Source organism: Prinia subflava, chromosome 3, assembly GCF_021018805.1.
Source record: "Prinia subflava isolate CZ2003 ecotype Zambia chromosome 3, Cam_Psub_1.2, whole genome shotgun sequence".
NCBI classification, from domain to species: domain Eukaryota; kingdom Metazoa; phylum Chordata; class Aves; order Passeriformes; family Cisticolidae; genus Prinia; species Prinia subflava.
Genome location: NC_086249.1, coordinates 10,778,262 through 10,800,444, shown reverse-complemented (window position 1 = coordinate 10,800,444; position 22,183 = coordinate 10,778,262). Strand labels below are relative to the sequence as shown.

Sequence of the window (22,183 nt, the reverse complement as noted above, 5' to 3'; positions counted from 1 at the left end):
GAATCTTACATATTGACTAAAAGCAAAACAAAAGAAGTGCTATGCTAAACATAAACATTGTGAGCATTTACTGCATCCCTCTGACCAAGTGAAAAGCTAGAAGAGGTTGAATCACTATCTGATTTAGAAGCCAAGCACCTTCTCCCTTCTCCATGTTATGTTCCCTCAAGACACAGAAGGGAAAAAAAAAAATCTTTTTATGTCAAATAAGATGCAGTGACCACTTCCACCCTTTGTGGGACTGTCAAGAGAGCTGCCCTGATCCATTTCAATTAAACATTTCACACTTGGTTTATATGGGCCAGCCACAGCAAGGTTAATGTACCAAACTGTGCTCCATGCTGTGGCAAGGCTGAACCTCGCCCAATTATTTTCTCCACCTGAACAACAGAGTGCACTCTTTTTAAATGTTGTGAAAACATCCTTGTGCAAAAGTGACCATGGTATGAAATTACAGACTACTACAACATTTAATGTATAAGGAGTGGATATTTTGAGCCGTCACAGCAACAAAAAGGAAGAAAATACAACCAATGCAAGAAACTCTCATGTAGCAAACTTTGGATATAATAGTCGTGTTCAACCTGTTCTGCAGAGCAAACAACCTGGCACTTTAAGTTGTGAAGCTCGACAGAGATAGTACTTGGAAGAAGTCTTGAATCTTCCCAGAGCCACAATCCTTGACTTTGACCTTGAAGTGTTAGGATTAGCATTTTTCAGAGGAAGCAAGAAGCAAATTTCCTGCCAGCTTTGCTGCCAGATTGAAAGTACTCCAAGACTTCACTGCCTGTCTTTAGAAACCCCTTACAAAAAATACTCCCTCTTTGTCTTGTTCCACAGCAGGGACAAGCTAGAAATACAAGAACTGTAAACTGGTTAGGAATTACAGCTCTCTTTTGTATCAATCTCATGGTGTTTTTGCTTTCTAGTACAACAGTAGTAGTAGTAGTAGTAGTAGTAGTAGTAGTAGTAGTAGTAGTAGTAGTAGTAGTAGTAGTAGTAGTAATAATAATAATAATAATAATAATGAAGAAATCCATAAGCATTCAGTCCTTTTTCTCTATATAACTGTATAGGCAGCTGCGAATGCTGTCAGAGTCTAAATCCATGAACAGTGCTATTGTTCTGTAATTCAGGCAGGCTGTTTCCCTGACCCTCCCACCAGACACTGTGTGTACCTTGTACTCCTGGATGACTCCATTTTGGTGATCTGGAGGGGGAGGATCCCAGGAGATGCTGATGCTCGTGCTGTTGTGATTTCCAACTGTCAGGACAGTGACAGACTGAGGAGGAGCACTTGGAGCTACACCAAGGAGAGGGAGCAAACAGAAGCAAGGCATTAATCCATTTGCTAGGGCACGGATTTTGCTGAAGCATTGTAAGAGCAAGCAGACAGTATAGAAAAGTCACACTCCTGCAGGTCTGGGGATGCACTGTTGTCAGGCACTGCCAATGTTGAAAAGTGCCCATCCGAAGAGAAGCACAGGGCTAAGTGACAGTGTGGAATTTCTGGCAACGGAGAATCAATACAAATCACTCCTCATTTATTTATATTTGGCATTTCTTAAGTTTGCACTGGAATTGTTCTCACATTTTCCTTTCTTTTCCATAATATGCATGAATAACTATGGATATGTCAACTAAGTCACATGTGAGGCTGCTTCACCTGGCCTGAAAACTCTTTTGGTTCTTCCATTTTTACATGGTCTAATAATGATGTGAGCAGCCAACATTTAATGACTGTTTTTTGTTTGCTCTCCAAGAAGACAACACCAGGTTTAAATATAGAACTTGCAACTCTGAACTGGAAAAGGGTTAAAATGTTCCTGGCTTTACATCAAATACCAGTGAACAGAGCAGGTGCTAAGTTAGGTCACTGTATATACTTATGTCCTTTCCTGCCCCTAGGCAAATTGCTTTCTCTTCAGAGCCCTGTTCAGTTCAACCATTCACAGCTGTTTGGCTGGTCACTGCACATCAAGGCCAATTCTAGAAGACAACTGCTTGCCAGCCCTGCTCGTTGTCTAGAAGGGTGAAAAAACCAAAACCCCACAGTTATTAGTGACCAGAGCTATGCTGGCAAAGCCCCTCTTGCAGCTACACCAGCAGCAGGGGGGTGCCCCTCTTGGCTTGGGAAGTGGTGCAGGAGCTCTGCTATGGAAAAGTCTCCTCTGTGAGCATTTGCTATATCCATACTGGGCTCTCCCAGCATGGCTGTGCCTGCCATGGCAGAGGACTGTTAATACGGCCCTGCTCAGCCACCTAAAACTTCCTGCAGCCCCCCCTCATCCTTCCCTTGCTCCCAGGCAAGTGTTGAAACTCCACCACAGTGGCGAGCAAGGCCACCGAGGTCGACTGTATTATATTAAGGTATACTCCCTGGGGGGAAAAGCTGATGGATAGCAGCTGCTTGGAACTGGTCCTAGAATTTATTTATTCCATCTCTCCCAGTCCATCTACGAGTCTTCAACAAAACTAATAGAAAGAGGCCAGAAAAGTGTGAACTAATAAAGCGACCATAGAGTGATACCTCTCCAGGACAATTTTCCAGCTCACAGGAGCCTGTTGCTTAGACACATTCTGTTCTAGGGAGGTGTCATTGTGTTTAATAAATACTTATGGAATTTCTCTTCCATATATTTTCATTGTTTTTAAACTGATCTTAAAACATTTCATATGAAATATGAAAGCTGATTTTGAAAACTTATGGTAGACATCATACCAGAACCTAAAATATTTATCACTCTCCTGCCCCAGCTTCAAACACAGATGAGAGTGTGGTTTGGGGCATCTCACATCATGTGTCAAGGCTCCCTGACTTGAGCCCCCTGCTCAGAGTGACTTCTTCACTGCTAAACTTCATGGCAACAGAACTCTAGTCTTATCTTTAACAGATATCCTTGGGTCCATGCCCATCCTTGGACCATGCTTCTCAGAAAAGCCAGGAGCCCCTGGCATCCTTGTATTAAAGCCTGGCAGGTTTAACACAAATAAGCACGGCTACAGATATCAGAAGTGCTAAAGTCTCCTGAGTCAATTCAGATATTCCTGTTGTTCTCCACAGCCTCTTTGAGGCTGGCTGTGTTCCCACGTCAGAAGCTCCCCAGCACTTGACCTGGCACAGGCTCACAGAGCCAAGCTCAAATCTTTACCCTGATAACCCTGAAAAATTGGAGTGCTCTGCTGCAAGGATCACACAACTTCAGACTGCGGTATCAGAGGTGAGGACAAGGAACCATGTAAGTTACAGAAGTAAAAAAAAAAATTTTAGATGAAAAATGAAACACATATTACAGTCCTGGGAGGCTTCACATTTCGACAACTACATTTTCAGATGCTGGTTCAGCTGCAAAGCTAATAGTGCCTGGTGGAGTCCTCGTGACCTTGCCTGATGCAGAGAAACAGTGAACTGGAGGGGAGGAATGGAGCTGTATTGTGGACAATTTGACTCTCAGCCAGCTCGAATGAAGCATGGAAAGGTGGCCTTGGGCTACTCCTTGCAATTGTGCAAAGCATAAAATTGGTGAAATAAATAGTTGCATTGTGTATTTTATGGCAAGTGAAATAATTTGCCACACAGTAAAAAAATTAGCATTTTAAAAGTCTTCAAGTTATTCAGTAACAACAAAACCGTAAATAAACGTACATGTGTGATATTAATTAGAATATTTTACGTGAAAATAATAATCATAAAAATGGCAAAGCTTAACACTGCTTAACTCATTTTTGGTTTTAAGTACAATGAAACAACGTGCTCAAACATATTTACTTTCATTACTGAAACAAAAAAGGGCATTCAGAAATACAATGTCTTATATACACCTATCTGGGAGGAGAGGGGAGTGTGAATGCAAAAGAAATGTAAAATTTATACCATACTCTAAAATTTAAGAAAACCCCATATTATATTTGCATTTTCATTTAAACTGCACAAACATTCTAGTTAATATTCCATCAGTGTGTGTTGGTGTGTTTCAGGTTTTTTGAGGACACAGGATAAATTTGATGCAAAATTAAAATTGCAGCTATGGAAATATCATTTTAAGTGCCGCACAAAGGTGAGGAGAAACTGACAGAGAGCAGCTGATAAAGGCTAAGGACACTCCCCTTCCTGTCATATTTTTGTGGTGACAAACACGATGCTGGACAAGTACTACTCCACAATGTTATTCCAAACGAGATTTAACAGTGCGTGCAACTGAAAAAAAAAAATCACCTGTCTATAGAGAAAGCATGAAAGAAATAATGAAAATTATAGAATAAAATCTTTGATTTAGCTCCTGTTGTATGTGTGTACACATGTTTGTATGTACCAGTTCAGCCTCCTCTCTCTGATAACATCACTCTGTAAGCTGGGACTGTGATATAAATTAAGCCACTTGTCTGACACTGCTGCAGTTATTAAATAGATCACATTGAAAAATAACATTTTTAAAACCGTTTTCTCATTTCCCTTGCTGCTGGCTAGTGGAGAACACCTTGCCTGCTTCTTTGACAGGTCAATTATTCCAGTGCTCAGCTTCTTCTTACAGATATGAAAGAACCCAAATCGCTGCTCATCTTTCCCAGACGCAGCCAAACAGAATTCCATTTGTTACCTTCACAAGGCCAAAGAGGCAGGAGATGGATGGATAGTGAACTGTGACAAATGTCTGATCTAGGGGAAAATTCTAACTGCAGCAAAATTGATTTTTAAAAGTAGGCCTCAGAAGTAACATTGCATGTAAAATCCAATCCAGCAGAAAGTTGCCGCTACCTTCTGGTCGTACTTTGCCTTTATGAGGGATATTTGCTTTGATGTCTCAAAAAAACCCTTCCAACACTCGTATTACTTCTCCTAATTATTTTCTAAAAATAGTATGGCTGACATTTTTTGAAAGTCAAGTCTAAAAAAAGCCCATTTTCGAAATGGAATCACAGGCAACACAGCACCTTTAAATAGACTGCCATCTTTCTTGAGTGGAAGAGGAGCAAACCACCGTCATTAAACATTTAGTTGATGCTATTTTTGAAATACATGAACATCAATATAATTACAAAGATAATATAAGGAATTAAAGGAAATATCTGTAGAATTGTGTCTACTGAATGTCTTAATTTTCTTGTGGAAGTATCTAATTTTATCACCCAAGGAAGAGGAAGAATTTTTTTACAGGAGCTGACATTTTTCTGGTGATAATATTATGGGTCCTATGCCGATGTTTTTTGAGAGGAAGTACTTGTAAACAGACTCCTTGAAGGTTATATTAATCTACAAAGTAGATGCTAGGCTGTGAGTTATACATATCTGCAGGCAGCATTTTTTTTTTAAATCTTCTCTATGTGGAAAGCTATTCCACATGAACAAAATGTCCTTTAAGGTAGAAAATTACCTGACAGGCTCTGCTGGGAGCTAAGGTTTATAAAAGGGAATGTCATTCCTCAAGTATTTTATAGAAATAGACAGGAGGTATAAGACTGTCTCTCTTTTTCAGTAGTTCTTAATTTACCTTTAGCAAGAGACTATTAGATGAACTAAATAAACACCAAAAATCAGTTGAAATTGGACAAGAGGAAAATCTGCTAGTGAGAGGACTAAATCCCGTATTTTAACCCCAGAGAAGAAAATTTGCCTGTAGAAATCTTTCTAAAATTTTCTTTTTTATTAAAAAACCTGTTCCAAGTGCTGCAAACATATTCTTCACCAACTGATTTGGGCTTTATAGTTTGAACAAAGAACTGGGGACCATAAAATTCCAAATTCCAAATCAGACTTGAAAACTGCCTTCCTGCACACTTTTCTACATGTTGCAGGACACTGAATTTCCTCATCCATAAAGTGCAAAGTGCAACCAAGTTATCTTCAGTTTTACTTACTTGTTGGGTAATAATCATAACAAATCAAAGAGAAAAGTGAGTAATAAGCAAGTCTGTTTTAGAAATAAAGAGTGCTTGGCAATCAGCACTAAATTAAACCTCGGGAGACTACTGCAAATGATTAAGATGCACTTTCAATAGGAAGGAAAGAGTGCACTCAAAACCCATTGAAACCATATGAACATTTTAAAACTTCACCAGTATTTCTTTCTCTTACTTAAAAAAAAAAAAAAAAAAAATCAGTGACAGAGAGAAGATGAGACCTCACTGTTAGGACCATCCTACTTCTACAGAAGAGATTCTCCAGGCAAATACTGCGTTACATAGGTAGAAAGGTGGGTTTCTAACAGCAAATTATTAAAATTACTTACATCTCACCCCAGTGTTTAAATTTTCAACAAAAAGCCAGCAGCCCTGGAGTGCACATGCTTTAGGGCAACTATATACAAGGCTATATGCTATGGATATAAAAGCTGGAGCATTTCAGAAGTATAAACTGTTCACTCTGTCTGAATTGTGACTGATTCAGAGTGGCTTGAAAGGTGCTCAGGGGAATCCTCTACAGTACTGAACAGGGCAGTTTCATGAACACTGTGCTAACAGAAAGTGTGAAGTGGTGTGCCCTTGAGACTGGAGTTTCTCCAGGTAGTTAAATATATGTCCTTCACTACTCCTCGTTTCCCACCTAACTGTTCATCTACATTATTACCCATTCAGAAAGATGTGCTTAGTATCAAACACCCATCTGTGAGAGCTTGCATTTATTTTATTTTCAAAGTGCAGACCAAAGTCTTTTATTGCAGCAGCAGCGGTTACAAAAGAAGCGCTGCAGCACACACTTTTTGGAAGACCAAAAGCCATCTGTACCTTAGAAGGGTGTGTCAGCTAGAATATAAGACCAGTACAGCGCTTTCTCAGGGGATATTTACAGCACAAAGCTGAGTATTATGTCAAATTTTAATGTGTGCAACAAACAGAAGTCATGCAGAGGAAATAGAGATGAACACACGCATAACCTCCAGCATCATCTATGAAAGCTCACCGCTTTTCCATCCCTTTTACCAACCTTCCTCCGTGGTGCGAGCAGACTTGGACTCACTGTCCATCCCCTGGAACTCATTGAAATAGGGGCGAACCTTGATTTCATAGGTGACCCCCTTCTTGAGGCTGACGAGGACGGCGCTGCGCTCCGTGGGGACTTTGACCTCCAGGCTCTGCCACGCGGCGGGGGCGGGCAGGCCGGAGGTCTGGCGGTACAGCACGCGGTAGCCCTGGATGAACTGGGACTGCCTGTCCACCTGGAAACGACAGGGAACAACCCATCAATGAACACATTACAGCAAACAGACAAAAAACCAGATACATGGTGTAAAAAGAAAACAGAACAGCTGCATAGAATCACCCTCATCAAAATGAGAAAATTCACAGTTACGATGCTGAGTTTAATAATCTAACTACCTTCTTGTAAGTCGCTGTTGATTAATTGTCTACAAAGAGCATTTGTCTCACATTACTGGTTACAGAATATTTCTTTCTGTTTTGCTTTCTCCAGCTCTATATATCATGACAAATACCACCTTAAATCATAAAACAAGGCCCCCACCCCTGCAATAAATCGTGAAAAGAAAACTTTGGCATAAGGCTTGCTGCATGTAAACTTACTAAGCACATCTTGGCTACTGATGTGCTGAAATAGGAGAAGAAAAGAAAAACAAATTCTTTTCAGAAAAGGACAAGTCTTTGAAGATATTGTACATGCTTACAATTAGTCCATTACTTGGCTCACAGCTCATGAAATGCACAGCAAATTAAAATAAACATAAGACAGATGCAGAGAAAACAACTTCCAAAGACATGTGCTGATCCTTGTGTTCGCAGCCCCTTTGCATCCTGGGGTGGGGATGCTCTCCGGCCATCAGATGGAGAAGGAATGTTGGTTTGGGTTTATTTTTTATTTGTTGCTAGGCAAGCAGAATTCAAGATTGGACCATGGAAGTTTAACAATTTCATCCTATAAACAGGATTTTCATTTGAAGAAAAGCTTTTATATGTGTTTTATCTTGCAGAGGTTGCATGCATCTATTTATCTTCCAGAAAGACCCCAAACCCAAGGCATTATGATTCTTGCACAAATTTTGCCTGGAACCACCCCCCAAAAAAACCCAAAAACTATTTGATTGCTAAAAGTAAACCAAACCCAGCTGCTTCTGTAGCTGCCAAATAAGGAGCAAAGAAAGTGCAGCACAAATACCAAGACTATACAGCTGGCTGTTTGGTAATTCTGTGTTATAACTAAGACTCAACAAGTAGGATAGTTCTTATGTTCTTGTCAATTTGCCTGCTCAAAGATATTCCAGAATTAGAGAAACATTTGTTTCACTTCTCTTAAGAATAAATGAACTTAAGGCTGAAAACACAAACCACGCTCTATTACACTCCTCCTATAATCTTGTTACAGTTTATTGAGGCGTTCAGAGGGGACACAGATTCTTAGACATTAAAAAGCAAGGCAAGCAAGAAGAAAGCTTTATTTATGAAAGCAAGGCAGAAATGTCTTTCATCAAAACTGTCACTGTTAAAAACCTTGCAACATATGTTACAACAACATTAAGCTTGCATTTTATAAACTTCTCTGCATTCACTTTAAGTGAATTTATGCACTGAAAGAGGGATATAACTCACAATAATAGCTTGTTAATACCGAAAGAATCAAGCTGTGTTTTTAAGAAGAACATTAAGCAGCTGTTTCCAGATGAAGGGAGTCTGTAAATCAGAGTAAACTGTTTTTATCCATGTTTGACTTTGATTAAGTAAATGTTTTATGGATATAAAGACTTTATGAACCTCACATTTACTACAAAATTCAGTAAAAATAATGCTTTCATCCACTTTGTAATACCGATTTTTAACCTAAATTACAATATAAGCTTATGATGTTTAATAATCAAACTCTGAGTTTGATTCTTGCCCTACTTCTGAGTTAGAAGCTACACTGAAAGATGGCATAACTTTGTTAGAACTTTTCATTTTGCCTTTGCTCTATTTTTAAGCTCTACTGACTGCTGCCTAGTGGAGACAATTGAAAATTCAGAACTGACTTGACTGAACAGTAGCATTGTGTTGCCACAACACAGTATGGAAAGTGTTTTGTACAGCATGGCACAAACACAAACCCACCCCCCAACTCACTGAGAAGAGCTGGACACGTGGGTAATATCTGAAGAACTCAAATTTTCAGTCCCTCGTACTTCTGTATCTACTTCCATACAAATTGTCCATACACATCTTTTCCTCCCAGACTTCTAAGATCTTAACTTGAAAGGCTACACAATAGAAGGAATATGAAAGCAGAATGCAGCAGTACCACAAGGCTGCCACATTTATGGGTGCTATAAACTAGCTTGATTTGGGGCCCGCTTGAGTTTCACAGAGCTTTCAATTAGTAGCTTGATTACAGCAGGGCAGAGTGATCTGCCCAGATATCAGATTATTGACAGTGACTTCATCATTTGGAGTCTGGCAAGGTACTAACAAAAGAAAATATTATGAATTTTTAATATTTTCTATGAACATCCAGTGACATTCAGTATCAAGGAGGGGGTACAAAGCTATCTCTCATGCCCAATTAAAGCTAATCTGAATGAACAAGGCCTTCTGTAAGGTTAAAATGTTGGGAAACTACTCAGAGGGCACTTTACTTAGTGAGAAAGGTGGAATTTTTTTGCTTTGTTCAGAATTTTCAAACTAATAAAAAAATTACTCTTGTATTACGTGGATTAACCAGAAATATTTGTGAGAGGTAGGACAGGTATACTGCACATACGTGCATACATATGTGTATGTCTACCTACAGCTGCACACATGGTCATATATGATACAAAGTGACTGTGACTGCACAATTTTCTCCATTTCTGTGGCAATGATGTGTCACTCCACGAGCAGACTACTAAAAATATCCTTATATGCTTAGCATTAAAGACATTAATTCAGCTATGCAACTCCAAGTGCGGCACAATTTCACACACAGGCAGAGCTGCAGGAACATGCACTCCGGCTTGATGAAAGGATAAAGAATGTAAATGGTTGCCAAAATTACTCACAAATTACTCAGCATTATTTTAGCAATTGCACAAATTCTCTGTGTTGAATACTGGGATCAGAGAGTATTTCTAGTGGGTGATATCAACTCAAAAGAGCTGCAGCAGTGGCTGATACAAAGACACACTTGCTCCCTCAAAGAACAAGGCAGAACATGCAGATGCTCCTTTAAAAGGCAGGAGAGGGCAGCTCCTGGGTAGGTGGTGCTCAGCACTGACCTAATGCGACCTACAAGCAGAACTGGTCCTGTGTGCTCCTTCTCACCCCCTTTTAGGATGAGTCAGTGGTGCAGGAGGCATCTACAAAACCATTTCTGCAGAGCAGGAAGCTCATTTTCCCTGCACCAGCCACAGCTGGGTGAACAAGATGGGTTCAATGGTTATCAGGTGTTTAAAATGATGGCAAGAAACTCATAATGCAGCTCATGCTGCAGATAAAAGCTCCTTTCAGGCAAACCTGCTAATCTGCACCCTAAATACATTTTGCAATATCCATGCAAAGCATGCAAATTTCTATCCCAAAATACCCTAAGAAATCCTCTGCTCTCAGAGCAATTCTCCAGCTGGGCAGAGTAGCTTGCACTCTGTGCTGAGCTCCCTGGCATGGACTCACAGGAATCTCTGGAAATTCAAACTGCACTAGCATTTATGTATCATACAGGAACAAGGCAAATGGGGACAATAATCTGGAAGACTGTCTAAAGGACTTGACTCTTTAAGCTTCCAGTGAAGTACATTCATTTAAAATCTACATCAAATTAAAAAACAGAGGTAAATAAATTATCCTTCTGCCTGGTAGCCTCCTAGAAGGCAGTAAGGACTTCAAAGCAGCAATTCTCTGGCCATGTTGAAGAACTGATTTTTGATTCCTGCTTGTGCCACAGGGCTTCTTTATAATGCTGGGGAACATTTCATATTTGGTCACTAATGAAACTTTCAGTTTAATGCCCACTGAGGCTAGAAGTGCTGACCCATAGCTGAGGTCATCTAAAAAAGCTCCTGGAGTACAGAATATGCTCTTGCAATGTGAAATGTTTTAATAAAAGTAAAAATAAATCATGTCCAGGGCTTAAAATTAGCCATTTGATAACAGTGGGCATATCTGCCTCCACAAGTCTCATCAGCAATAACTATCTCTGCACTTCACCTCTCTATGTGTAAAGTTAGGATAATGAATGACATATTTTTATCATTGTGATATTAAATTCAGTATTATTTGTGAAGCACACAAATGTTACGGTTGAGAGCATGACAGATAAGCAAGCATGTGAGACAAAATAATAATTTTTATTCAATGCAAGGTTTCAATGGTATGAATTTAATAAGACCTGGCACCACACAGAGAATAAAGAAGATAAAAAGAAATGTTTAATAGCTCCATGAAGAAGAGATCCTCTATGTGACCAGATAATTACAGCTATATTTTAATATCTATACACAAGAGGAATAAATTTAAGTGGCAATGAAAACCTAACTTTTGACATTCCTCTTCTTATTTTTTACACTGACATTGTAAGCCTGACCCTCTTCTCAAAATAAGTGCGTATATGGATGTGCATATTTTAAAATTGCAACACTGCCACAGGGAACCATTTCTGAAAATTTAAGCTCAAATTTGAAAGAAATAAAGAGAAAAAAAACCCCAAAACCATCTCATAAAGGAGGTAAGAAAGTGGTGTTAATTTGCTGTGAGTCAGAATGCCAGAGAGTCAGTAACAAGGACATTCCTTGGCATTCACCCTTTGAACTGCATAAAGCCAACACAAAGAGTCTTATGACTCTCATGGCACGTCTGTCCTTTTGTATGATAGCTACCCTATCTATCCATTTTATGTTAATAGTGTGGACTTTATTCTCTGGATAGAGTAGTGTTTTTTTCCTAGAGACTATGGTTAATTAATTGATTTTGTTCTGGTTGCTGGATAGTTTCCAATTAGCTGCTTCAGAGATCTTTCTTTGTGTCTTTCTTCCCCAGGGCAATTCCAAAATGCCTCTGCAGAGGTCTGTGTGCTTGTCAGGTGGCACAGGGTCACTGCTTTGAGGGATCTTCCCAATAAGCTGCTATCCATAGCATTTCCAACAATTTGTCTTCACCTTACCATTTCTTCACTCATTACTTGTTCAGTAGGGACACCAGGAAATTCTTTTAGAGGAATATATATCACACATACATATGCACACACAAATGCATATACATACATTGACACACACACACACACACATATATATATATATATATAAATATATAATGACATGGGTTACAAGGTATAAAACTAAATTCTGTTTATAGTGCAGCTTCCTTTTGCAGTATATGCTAAAGCAAGGGCCAGCCTATGAATCTGTATTTCTGATCGATGTCACACCCAAAAGAGGACTTGAAGGAGTACCACATGGATGCGATCCAGGTTTACAATTACTCTCTGCTAGCATCCACAATTTCTACTACTGATCAATCTGCTTGGGCAAAAGGGTTTGCCACAAAGATTAGTCAGCCTGTAGCTGAAACATGCAGCATTTTAAGAAAGCCAAGCTGCATGCTGACATCACTGATGGCAAAATGCAGTGACACATACCCTAAATAATCTTCCATGAAAGACAAATTTGTGGTTTCTCTGTTTATTCTAATCTGTACCCTGACCACTGAAATCTGTCAGAACAAGGATGGTGCATAAACCCCCATAATAATGGCTGAGTTGTGCAAAAACAACAGTAATCCTTATAATGCACAATCTATCACCACACTTCTTATCTCCTCTCGTGTAATCCCCTGCACACACTAAGCTCTTAGCAATATGACACGTAGAAGAAAAACCCTGAGCATTGTGATTGCCCCCTTAGCAGAATTTATCCTACAGAATACAACTGTTCTGATATTGTGCAGGGCAGTTTTTCTCTCACTCTTCCTCTCGTGGCTCTTCCTCCCCTGGGCAGATGCCTCAAGAGCAAAGCACTCTTTTCTGGGGTGCAGTGCCCTGGGAATTCTCTCCAACTCTTACAAATCCTTTCCATCAAGCCTCAGGAAGGGAAACAGAGCAATTTGAAAGCCAAACACCATATTAGAAATTCTACCCAGTAGTTTGACCCCTCAAATAGAAATGTTGTTAAGCACTGCCCAAGAGACTCTGGTCCTCTCTAATGAAAGGATATCCACTCATTGTGGGTAAGGCTTGTGCTGGAAAACCAGATGATACACAGTGTGTCAGGCACTAGCACCATGTGCTTCTGACTTCACTGCAAGTGATCTGCAGGAAAGGTATTTTTGATTTTCAGGTCACTAAATAATGGGGTGTTGTCAGAAGTCACTATACCTTGAAGCAGAAAGTACTTTTTCATACAGCAATTTCTTGTTGATCTATAACTTCGATTATTTATTGACATGCAGCGTAATGAATCCACAGATCAATTATCCTTCAAGCATACTAATTTTTGTAACATTTTTATAGTTAGACAACTAACTTGCTTCAAGCAGAAGACTGAAGACATTGAACCTGCCTGACTTGAAAGAGAAAATTACTATTTTATTGCCATATATATACACACACACACTGCTGTATGTTAGATTGTCAAAGCACTCACACTGGGGTCAAGACTGAATCTTTTTTGGGTGGTAAACAAGAAGGTTATCCACTGAAGAGATAAACAGGCAAAATAGGCAGACTGAAAGTACTGCTAAGGTAACAACAGCAGAAGCTTTACCGTCCAGGTGACTTGCACTGTCGTGGGTGTCAGCACAACAGGATTGTGCAGCCGTACAATGACATCTCCCAGCTCTTTCTGGACTTGCCTGTGATCCACACCTTGTGCTGGGGGGCTGATATCTGCCAGGCACACATATGAAAGCATCACTTTAATGACAAGAGCTATATATGGCATCAATAAAAATTACTGAGCAGCCTAATGACCTGACTTGAACATCCTTTATAGCACTGTTTTTAAAAAAACACAGCACTAAGTTTGAAACACAAACAAATATCAAATAATGCAAACAAACCATCCACCTCCAGCCACTTAGGAAATCATGAAATATAAATATGTTTAAAGGAGTATTCTGACTAGATGGCAAAGTTTTCTCAGCTCTGGTAAATGATGAGAGAGATGCAATGCTCACTAGTTCCAAAGTACTCAGATAATAATAATGCTGCACAGATGTCTGGAACCAAATTGGTTAGTATAATTGAAGAAAATGAACAGTGGGTTTTTTTTTATTTTGCTAGAGCACACATGACATTAAGTCATTATATGTTTCCAAACTTTCACTGAGCTTCCTCTCTCCACATGCCATGCACACAAGAAACCAAATACTAAAAATAGCCTTTTCCCCTGCAAAGCAAATTGTTCCTTAACAGACTTAGCTAATGAAATCTAGTGCAAAATGAGAAAAAAAAAAGATTTAATTTAGGAAGCCAAACTGATTCTTATCTAGTAAAAGGCCAACAAAAACAATCTACCTCAAAAATTTTCTCTTCAAGATTATGTGCCCTTCAAAGTGTGTGGGGGAATTGTTTTTTCCAGTGAAAGCCAGATTATAGAGCTATTCAAAAAAGGACTGATAAATTATGGTCATGCCTGTCCAGGCATCTCTGAATTCTGCTTGGTTTTCCCTTAGGATTCAACAGTCAAAGACAGTTCCTCATTTTTTTGGATCAGTATCACATCCTTGTGAAAAAGATACATACATAAGAGTTTTCTGATGTACTTTGATATAGGAATAGGCATCATATGACTTCTTTTTATCTCCTAAATGCTGTTTAAAAGAAATAATAGGAGTCTTAAGAATGCAACCTTTAAATATAACAAATTTAATCATATTGGAACGATAGAATCATGACTCAAACAAAACTGGTGCAAGAAGTTACATTCTGATCACAATTAAGTTGATTAGATATTTTCTCTGACACCTCTTCTATCAGCTTTCAGTGAATACACAGTGACAATATAATCAATTTCTTATTATTTAGATTTCAGGGATAGGAATATTTTTTTTGGAAGAGTTTTTTTTAGTATATGGTTTCATCTATTAATAATCCAACAAGAAATCAACTCCTTCATTAGAGTAGTTACTGATTTCTCTGTCCTTATTTCACATAAGTCATATAAGGTAAACCTTTTGAAAGTACCCGATTATCTACTTGCAGTTCACTGGTGAAAATTTACATGAAATCTTACCACTTGTATTTGCTATACTGAATACCAGGACATTAAATGTTCAGCTATTAAAGCTACCACAGGCACCTGTTGCAAATTATTATTATATAGCACTGCTATAGCTGCTTTGTTATTTCTCCATGGCCACTGTGAATAGGCTTTCCACTGTGTGTCAGCTTCTTCTGTGAGCCTGAATTGAATTCAGGCATAATTAGAAATCACATCAAAACATTATGTTAATTTTCAATTGATTTTATGATTTAATTCTATTAAACTGCAGCCTTGCAAAGAAGCTATAAATCCTGTACATGTCTCAGTGTGCTTGACTGCTAAACAGCTTCTGGAAATGGTAGCTGCAACACATGCTGTAGCTAATTAAAAGACATGTTTTTACTGAAATCAAATTGCTTGTCAGTATGTCAGGTAAAAAGTATATACTTGACACTCAAATGCCAAACAAAGTTGTTATTTTTTTTTTAGTTAGGTGATAAGTTATGCAGACTAAAAGGCTGTTGCAATGAAAAGCGTGAGCCACCCTATAATAATGGGAAAATAAGAAAGAAGGAAACTTGTGATACTCCGTGGATAGTCAGGCCATGAAATCTCTGCACAACTCACTCCTCCAGCTTTTGAGAAGGCAGCTCTGTTTTTTCTCCTCCAGTCATAATTACTATTTTGAGGGTATACCAATATACCAATATATACAATATAACAATAGGACAGATTTATTCAGGACTAGGCTGGGATGAGGGAGGCTGAATGGTTATGTGATAAAGGAATACCACCCTACTCTTGTTTATCTCTTTCCATCCAGCAAAGGACCCAAACAATTTACAACACACGTGCTGGAGACTGACTCAGGATGTGCTCACCATGGGCACTTCAGATCTTCAGAGACAGAAGTCTCTGAATAACGATAAACAGAGACAGAGGATTTAATTTAAAATTAACTGTGACAGGAGCTATTACTTTGGATTCGAAAAATTATGATTCCAAAGAATTATGAATTTCTGTATTAGGGCATGTTTAACACTGAACTAGTCTTGAATTAAGTATTCAAGCAGTGTCTTGTTAAAGCCAAAAAAAAAAAGAAAAATCCATGCTGTGAGGGGAAATATGTTTGTGGTAGTTACACTCAGAGCTTGATGCAAAGTGAACAGACCTCAGTAGCTGATTCAGTAGCAATGGAGGATCACAGCTACCCATCCTATCACCACCCTACAAATGAGGGATTTCACTTCAGCCTTCTCTCTTGGTTTATGCAAAGGATTAATACAAAGAATTCAGAAATGCAGGGATATAAATAAAAGGCCAATATCTTTCTCAGAATAGCTTCTATATATTCTTAGCATGCAGATGCCTTAATTTACATGAATTCTCTGCTTAAATGTTGGCTCAGACTAATCAACATGTGTTGTGCATTTCTTTTGATTAAAACTAATTCTAAACACAGTGTCTTGCCTGTTATAAACACTTGTTATCATAGTATATTTCTACTAATGGAAGGAAGAAAGGACATGGAGAGGAGAGACTGAGGAGAGGAGGGTATTGAGAGTGCTTTCCAGAAAAGCTTGGGTGACTCACATTGCTTTCAGCAGAAACCAGGGGCAAGTCGAGTCTAAGTGAAGTGCAACCCAAAAGGTCTGCACTATACAAAGGATTAAGGACGTAACCTTTCTCTCCTAAGCCCCAGACTGAGGCAGCAAACATTGGACTACTTTCATCTTTACTGGTTAAGCTCAAACCATGATTCCTTCGGTGAGTGTGCTAAAGCCAAACGGGCAGACTGACCTGTGGGTCAGCCCACAGCTCCTCCCTTCTCTTTTAGCTCAGGCACACAAGGCTTGAGCGTGGCCCTCACCTTGGGTCCGGACAGGGTCTGACATGGGGCTGGGGTCGCTCAGGCCCTGTGAGTTGATGGCCCTGACCATGAACAGGTAGATGGTGTTGGGGCGCAGGCCTCTCACGGTGTGCAGCGTGCTCTTCACGTGGTTCGCCACCGTCTGCCAGCTGTTGCTCACAGACTGACTGCAACGAGAGCAGTGGGGAAGATTACAAACCAACACAAGAGAAAAATGAAGATGTTACCTATTTCATAACTCTGGATCGACTCTAAGTGCAGGAAGAAGTAGTAAAAGCGGGGTGAAATTAAAAGTATTTTCTTCCGTTAGCACAAAAATCCTAATGCAGCTGTTAAAAGTATTTTTCTTTGCAATAAAAGTAAAATTTTTTGCTGTAACTCTAAAATACCTGCAGAAGGAAAGGGTAGAAAGCTGTAAGGTAAATTATTTGAATGATAAACAGGCTACTCTTGAACAAAAGCCTTAGAAAGGAAAGCTGTCTTGAAAGAATAATTTTCTATACTGCTAAGTAAACTATGCCAATAAATTGTCATTGGAAGAAAAGTATTCTCCTTGAACTAAATTCACGCTCAAACTTAAGAAACAATTTTGAAAATGGAGGAAATTATATGAATTTTTTTCTGTCACTACATTTTCATTTCAACATTATTATAATTAGATTACCATCCACCATGTGAAAAGATTTCAAATATGATTGTTAAAACAGCTTTTAATGAAAATGTCTGGCTTTGAAAAAAGTTATTCATGGGATGCCATTAAAGCTCATCTAGGGTGAAACATCAGGAAAGTTTCAGAGGAAATTTCATTTTACTATGCTTTGTTATATAGCATAAAAAATTCTTTAAATATATGAAAAGGAAAAAGGAAATGGAAAGCTACAAGGTTTATGTTGTTTGAATCGCTTCATTCATACAATGCCTAAAAAGTTCTAGAACCACCAAACTGCAAATACCATACTGCTGTTTACATACACATTTGAGCTAAAATTTGCATGCATATGATTATGAAAAATTCTTGCATTAATTTTAAATTAGAGATGAACTGAAGCATTTGTAATTTTTTTAATATCTGGATTAAGGAACACATTTAAGAAGGTGAAGATTTTTAATTTGAAATGTGTTCTAGAGATACCTGTTGGAGTATGGCCCATGCTCAAACAAACTTGCTGAATTGGTGCCTAGGAGTTCTTTTGGACCACACAGTAACTGCTGCTGTGTGGAGGGGAGCACCTGGGCTCTTTACAGCCTCAGGCCGCAGGACAAATCCTAAATTATCAATATGAATATCTAACTGAAAATATCTTTTCAGTTAAAAGTTTTCATCTATCCAAACCACTAAAAAATAGAAATTTAAAGCACTTTGACACCTCAACAGGTACTGCTTTAACAAGAGCAGGAATTAAAGTTTGCAGAGAGGTTTCAGGGTTACCCATTTGTTTCCATTTTATCTGCACTATGATACCCAAGAACCTGCAGCATTCCCACAAGAGACTCTCAGAGATCACCAGTGTTAAGGGAAAAGTGACAAATAAATACTGCATTGTTCTGTTCTATTCCTGTTGACCTCAAGAAATAGTTAGATGTCCTCCAATTAATCACTTAGGAAAGAGTGATAAATTACAAAAAAAATCAATGTAAAGAATATGAATCAGTGCCTTCTATGGAGTTGAGTCATTTAATGAGTTTCTAATGATATGTGTAGAGTCCAAAAGAACAGCACAAAACCCGAGTACCAGGGTTTAAGCAAAATTAGAAAGAAAGGAGCTTAAAAGTGGTATAATTCACATACCTAAAAGCCTCTATGATATATGCACTAGCTGGTAGGCTTCCAGGGGTCCCCGGCTGCCAGGACAGGGTGACACTGTTCTTAGTGACATCAGTGACCTGAGGTTTGGATGGTGGCCCAGGGAGGTCATTTATATCATAATTTTTACTGACTGCTGCTCCACCGGATTCTGTGAAGGGCAAATACAGAACGATTACTTTTTATCCTGGGTTATATAATTTGATCAAAGCAGGAGATTAAAACGAAAAACACAGCAAACATCTGCAAAGTCAGCATAACGGATGTTCTGAATCTACACAGAACTAAGTCAACAATTGCATTAATACCACGTGTTTTTGGATGAAGAGCTACCATTAAGTACATAATGAAAGAAAAAAAATGCAAAACTCAAAAGGGTATATATAAATACATTAAAGAAAGAATAACAAAAAAGCCCAGCTTGCTGAAATGTACATAAAATACTAACAACTCCGTTGCTGAGAAAGTTCCTGTACCCAAATTGACTGCAGTACTCACAGAGAGAGAGCACTTTAGACTTTTCTTGCCAATTACTGGATAAATCTACATTTTATTAATACTCCTGTCAGAAGAATTAAAGCATACTGCAGTCTCTGAACACAAACATAAAAATTGTTGCGACATCAATGGGCATAACAGCCAAAAGCAACGAAATGCAAGCTGTGTGAAGGCACACAGCCTTCTCACTCAGAACTTCTCCATGTCAAGCCCAGAAGTTCTAGAAGAGATGATTTGACTCAGAGCTATGGTCTGCACCTTCCTCATGCACCCACATCACTCACCTGTCACCTCCAGCACAGCACTCCAGGACGTCTCCCCACTGGAACTCGTGGCAACGCAAGTGTAAGTCCCAGTATCAGACAGCTGGACATAAAAGGGACACAAGGGCAGCTTTAACAACCTTTTAGAATCAGCTGAATTTACTCTTATTTACTCTTTTTCTAAATGTTCCTTGCTAAGAAGGAATTAGCCTTTTACACCAGACCAGAAGGCATCAAACATTTTCAAACATTTAATGGTGGCTTGCCTTTAGAGAACTGTAATAAGATTACTTGCTTATAACTCTTTACTAATTCTGATTTTCATATTGTTAATGGTACCAGTACTGTAAATGCTCCAGAGTGGATGTTTTTGACAGTGTTCGTGTTTTCACTGGTTAAAACAAATGCAGGTGAAATCAGGTAACAATATAAAAATAATTAATCTCTGAAAGGGTAAAATCTCAGCATTCATTATCTCATGAGGACCAAGAGGTCCTGTTTCCAGTGCCAGGAAGGATGTTACATCATCTTAGACTCTTATGAAGTAATTAAGTAATTTCTATACACCCGACATACAAATGCTGCTGAAAGTGGTTCTCTGTCCACAGACAGTCCTCCAAGCAATTTCCAAAGAGCAGCATTAAATTAGATCCTACATCATGCTTACCCTTCTTCTGTTCCATATAGGATTTTATTTCAGGCTTGCAAGGCCTTTTGGTAGCAAAAACCCCCACATTTGTATAAAATTATTGCGATTCAGTCAATTATTGTCAGTTCAATTATTTTAAATTTATTTGGAAACCGCTTTGAATTAGATTTCCAATATTAATCTCATTGCTGTATAAACTGTCTTAGTACCAAATTTGCCAAGGCTTTTCCTATTTCCATTTTAAATTAAAAGCAAAGATTTCTGAGTTAGGAACTAGTGAAGACTAGTTGGATGGATGGATGGATGGATGGATGGATGGATGGATGGATGGATGGATGGATGGATGGATGGATGGATGGATGGAAGGAAAAAGGTAACTTCACAAAGCACAAATTATATGGAGGGGCTCTCCTTCCACGATACATAAAACATGGTAATCTGGAGGTAGAAGCAGAAAAGGGAGAGTGCTGACTCTAGTGATTGGGAAGAAATTTATTCACCATCACATGACCTGATGGAAAGAGAAGTGCATCCAAGAAGCTTTAAGAGATTGTAATGGGTTTTCTGTTAAATGCAGATTGGCATTGTAGCATACGCCCTTATATGTCACTTTTCAAGAAGAATGCCAAGGCAAAAAGGCAAGATGTTCTTTAGATTACTTGTAGACATATATTTTAATTGATATTTAGATTTGTCATGTATGAATTGTGTTCCTATTTTCCTTCAGATACATTGAGACTGCAGTGTACCATTCTTAGGGGAGGAAGCAACTCATTAATGCTAGCTCAATTTTCTGAATGAGCATAACTTGCATTTCAGGAGATGGTTATTTGTGTGAAATACAAGCAATAATGAAAACCCCTCTGACAATGACTCTAAGACTCAAAATACAGCAGTGCTGCTACTGAAATGAGAAAGACTCTTTAAAGGAGAAATTTTCCAGAGGAGAGAGCCTTCTAGTATTCTGAAGCAGTGTTTTATTTTGCTACCTCTGAGATTTTATTAAATACATAATTCTTCATTACGTGATAATGGGGAATATTTCTCAAGGCTATGGTTCTCAGCTTCATTTGTGTTCTACTGTGACAGATGGTGCACGGCATACTCAATGAGGTATTTGCTGTACACAACAGAGTAACTTGCAGAAGGCAAACAACACACAAAGCAAGCTGGAAGTACACTGCTTCTTGCAAGCTATGGCAAATTAACTTGTAGGTTGTGGAAGGATTAGATACAGATCTAGTGTGTTGGTAATTCAATTATTTATACTTTTTTGTGCTATGAAAGAAAGAAAACAGGGAAGGTGAATAGAAAAATCTTTACTATTCAATAAATAAAGTTTTTCTCCTTAGTTAACGCAGGTGTCTAATGCTGGTGTGATACATTTCTACAGCAGAAGGGAGTTTTCCATCAGTGTTGACCTGTCTGAAAGGGTATTGAATGAGTGACGTGAATTTTTAGTTGTCTTCCTCAGGACAACTGAGCTTGCCTGATCAGAAAAATCTCTATGCTCATGTTATGACTGTAGCCCATGCAACTGTCGCAGGCTCATGAATCATTTGATTGTGCTGTAACAGACACAGCAGAAAGGATCAGAGAATGGTTTGTGTTGGAAGGGACCTTAAGGATCCTCTCATTCCAACCCCTCTGCCATGGCTGCTCAAAGTCCCACCCAACCTGACCTTGAACAGGGATGGGGAATCCCCAAATTCTCTGGGAAACCTGTTCCAGTGCTTCATCACAGGGAAGATTTCTTCTTGATACCTAGATCTACCCTCAGCCAGAAGGCTGAGGAATGTGAGTGGCAATTATTAATTTATTTTAAACTTGGAGATGTAAACATATTTGGACACTTTTGTGGCCCTTTTTTTCTTTAGGAAGTGGTGCTAGTCCTTGTTTAGGTAGACCTGAGAGAAAAGTTAAACATTCCTCATTTAAATCCATGTTTAATTCATAGAATTTGCAAGGCACAGGAGAAAAATTGTGTTTATGGTGCTGTGTAGTTTTTGT

At 38.7% G+C, this 22,183-nt stretch overlaps 1 protein-coding gene across 6 annotated transcripts in view; it reads right to left on the bottom strand.

The window, feature by feature from the left end:
* Positions 1-22,183, bottom strand: part of ROBO2 (roundabout guidance receptor 2) — a 429,807-nt gene that overhangs the window by 66,989 nt on the left and 340,635 nt on the right. For all 6 annotated transcript variants that reach the window (XM_063393923.1, XM_063393924.1, XM_063393926.1 and 3 more), the window contains exons 10-15: positions 19,546-19,627; positions 18,749-18,914; positions 16,960-17,126; positions 13,650-13,771; positions 6,923-7,154; positions 1,179-1,303 (exon numbers count right to left, since the gene is read on the bottom strand). In XM_063393923.1, the coding sequence (XP_063249993.1) occupies positions 1,179-1,303; positions 6,923-7,154; positions 13,650-13,771; positions 16,960-17,126; positions 18,749-18,914; positions 19,546-19,627 (894 nt within the window). The remainder of the gene's footprint in view (positions 1-1,178; positions 1,304-6,922; positions 7,155-13,649; positions 13,772-16,959; positions 17,127-18,748; positions 18,915-19,545; positions 19,628-22,183) is intronic.